The sequence below is a fragment of the Penaeus japonicus genome, unplaced genomic scaffold, assembly GCF_977035675.1.
Source record: "Penaeus japonicus unplaced genomic scaffold, GWHDUDI00000001_assembly GWHDUDI00000009, whole genome shotgun sequence".
NCBI classification, from domain to species: Eukaryota; Metazoa; Arthropoda; class Malacostraca; order Decapoda; family Penaeidae; genus Penaeus; species Penaeus japonicus.
This window is the reverse complement of record NW_028234411.1, coordinates 43,391,834-43,394,897: the sequence shown is the minus strand read 5'-3', so window position 1 is coordinate 43,394,897 and position 3,064 is coordinate 43,391,834. Positions and strand designations below refer to the sequence as shown.

General features: G+C 34.7%; 1 protein-coding gene across 2 annotated transcripts; it reads left to right on the top strand.

Moving 5' to 3' along the window:
- Positions 1 to 1,187: 1,187 nt before the first annotated feature.
- Positions 1,188 to 2,532, top strand: LOC122262888 (pro-resilin). Of its 2 annotated transcripts, XM_043031084.2 has the most exons (4): positions 1,188 to 1,225; positions 1,627 to 1,710; positions 1,852 to 1,959; positions 2,339 to 2,532. In XM_043031084.2, exons 1-4 carry the CDS (start codon positions 1,217 to 1,219, stop codon positions 2,441 to 2,443), a joined length of 306 nt encoding a protein of 101 aa, XP_042887018.2. In that variant the 5' UTR covers positions 1,188 to 1,216; the 3' UTR covers positions 2,444 to 2,532. The 2 variants fall into 2 exon arrangements, with proteins under 2 accessions (XP_042887018.2, XP_042887017.2); XM_043031083.2 differs by lacking the exon at positions 1,188 to 1,225 and having other exon boundaries at positions 1,455 to 1,710.
- Positions 2,533 to 3,064: the final 532 nt, after the last annotated feature.

The window sequence follows — 3,064 nt, the reverse complement described above, 5'->3', positions numbered from 1 at the left end:
TATATATATACATATATGTATAAAATATATATATAAATAAAAATATTTATAAAATATATATATGATTAAGTAATATATATATAATACATATGTATGTAATATGTTATATATGTTTATACTGTATAATGCATATATAATATAATATAATTATATATCTATATATCAAATATATATATATAAATATTTCCTTACATATCTTGTATATATATATATATATATACAATTATATGTATGTATGGTTATGTATGTGCTGTATTATATAGAAAATATACATGCATATATATATTTATATATATGTATATATATATATATCATATACTATTATTTATAAAAAATAGATATATAATAAATATCTATATATGTGTGTGTTTGTGTTGTGTGTGTGTGTGTGTGTGTGTGGTTTGTTGTGTGGTGCGTGTGTGTATGTGTGTGTGTGTGTTGGTGTGTGTGTGTGTGTGTTATGTAGTTATGTATTATGTATGTATGTTTTATGTTAGATAGATAAATGAAACAGATATTGTTGTTTGTATATATATGTATATATATATAAATATCTATATATATATTATATATATAACTTGATAATATATCTATTATATATATATATTTAAATATATAAATGTATATGTATATATGTATATATATGTACATACAAATATACATATATATATATCATATATACATACATGCATGCATAAATGTATCCCCACTCATTTACCCACTGCAGAAAGAGTAGAAAGTTCCAAGAGCCAACCTGACCTTGCGAGGAAAGAGTAGCGACCCACAAGAGGAAGAGATCTCGCACCAAGGGTCGTTTGGGAAGCGAGAACATGAGCTTTGCGAAACACGAGGATGGAATTTGCTTTACGTGAGAGATATGGCGACAAAACGCAAATAATGTGGGCTTTTTTTCCCTATACATGTACTCGATCTTGCATGTATTGAACAGTGAACGTGTATGTCTGTATGAATTATTTTATTGATATACTAATAGATGGGGAAATGTAATATGTGGTCTTATAACACACCTACATAGGGAAATGAGTAAAGTAAACAAGAGACTTTTTTTGTGTACAGCTGGAGGGTAAATAACGAAATGGTAAGTAGGTAACCCTTCCAGTATGTGACGTCACCTAAGCCACGCCCAGGGGAGGAGTTCGACGGTGTATATAATGGTGAAGGTGAAGATGAGAGATCACAGCTCCTAACTTACAACATGTTCAAGGTAGTGTATTCTACGGGATCCATATTCGGTGAACAAGTGCATTTCGAGACACGCTTTGGCATTGGTCATAATAGATACATCAGATGAAGTCAACATTCATCTGTAAGGGAAATCTAAGTCGGAAATGTCATTGACGAATCGCTATCAACATAAAACACGGTTTCCAATGCTATTGTTTAATACATGTTAATGATCATTCATTTATAAGGGGATTATTGGTCTTCTAAGAAATACCCATGCCTTTCTTAGAATTCCCTCTAGGGATATTTTCCTAAACATACAAGCGAAAGACAAGAAGTTGCTAAAAACTTCCTGTTGGGGAGACAATAGCAGACCAAGGATGAGGCTGCATCGATTCCCCGGGAAGAAAAGAATAATGTCAGATGTGTCGTTCCTTTCAGCTTGCTCTGGTCGCCCTCGTGGTCGTGGTGGCCGCCGCCCGCCCCTCCGACCCCTACGGGCCCCCGCCCCCTGTCTACGGTGACGTGAGTCCCTTTCTGAGTGTATCTGATGAAGCAAACTCGTCAAAGTCAAAGTCAAATGATGAAGCACTTACCTTCGTACTTTCTTTTATGGAAGGGATTAGTTTATTTGCTGAATAACTGAGGTCTTGTTTTCTCTGCCAGGCTCCAGCCGAGTACCAGTTCAGTTACGGCGTGAAGGACGACTACTCCAAGAACGACTACGGCCACTCGGAGGACCGCAGCGGCTACAACACCCAGGGACAATACCAGGTTGGTACAGATCCCGGGGTACTGGTAGGTTTATCAAGTGCACAAACAAAAAGGATAGAATGGAGTCAGTAGGTCAACCATAAAAAAAACAGATAAAATAGTAAAAATACAGGTTTCAACATTAACATTTCTTCCTTGCGATATATTTCCCTCGAAAGGAAACGTTATATTTATCTTACATAAATATACAAACGAAATCTCATGACATATCCCTATAAAAGGAAGTGGCTTCCCAGAACATAAAGATAAACACACACAAGCAATCGTACCTCGTAATTATAATTTGATAATCATCCCTTCACACTCTTCTCCTCCCTTCCTGGCACTACCTAATGCGCCACTAATGAACTGATAACAAACCCTGCCTATCTATCCTCAGGTCCTGTTACCCGACGGCCGCGTGCAGACGGTGGAATATTCGGTCACAAAAGACGGAGGCTTCGTCGCTAATGTCGTGGCCAAGGGAGTCCGAGCCTACAGCTAGAGCGCCCACCGTTCAGCGCCCGTCAGTTGTTGTTGTTCCTGTTCCTTGTTGTTGTCACGGTCGGAGATGCGATTAAAAGATCAGATGTGTATTTCGGTTTCATTGCCTTGTACTGGAATGAAATATGTTCATATTTGTAGATAGATATTACACAAACATACACACACACAAACAAACACACACAAATATATATATATATATATATATATATATATATATATATATATATATATATATATATATCCGCGGTCACACGTTTGTTCCCGTAGCGGTGCCAGCCTCGGATCCCTTTGTATTTGTTTGTTTTTTAATCATATATTGGCAATGGGGATAACGCTGATACCATTAACGATAATGATAATAATGTTGATGATCATACTACTATTACAATTACTGCTACTACTACTAAATAATAAAAATGAAAATGATAATGATAACATTTATAATGATATTGATAATAATGCTGTTCGTAAAAATGATAATAATCATTATGATAATGAAAATAATAATAACAATGACCATTATGATGGCATTAATGTTAACAGTGATAAAAATAATACATGATAATTATGAAAATTATAATGATTATCATAAGGATAATGATAATAAAAATGTCAGTAA

What these genes read in the sequence shown, in the direction of transcription:
- LOC122262888 (XM_043031083.2), top strand. Translation starts at nt 1,609, where the DNA reads ATGTGTCGTTCCTTTCAGCTTGCTCTGGTCGCCCTCGTGGTCGTGGTG. An exon ending in CGCCCCCTGTCTACGGTGAC is followed by an intron (nt 1,711 to 1,851) that starts GTGAGTCCCTTT and finishes TTTCTCTGCCAG; the next exon opens with GCTCCAGCCGAGTACCAGTT. An exon ending in ACACCCAGGGACAATACCAG is followed by an intron (nt 1,960 to 2,338) that starts GTTGGTACAGAT and finishes ATCTATCCTCAG; the next exon opens with GTCCTGTTACCCGACGGCCG.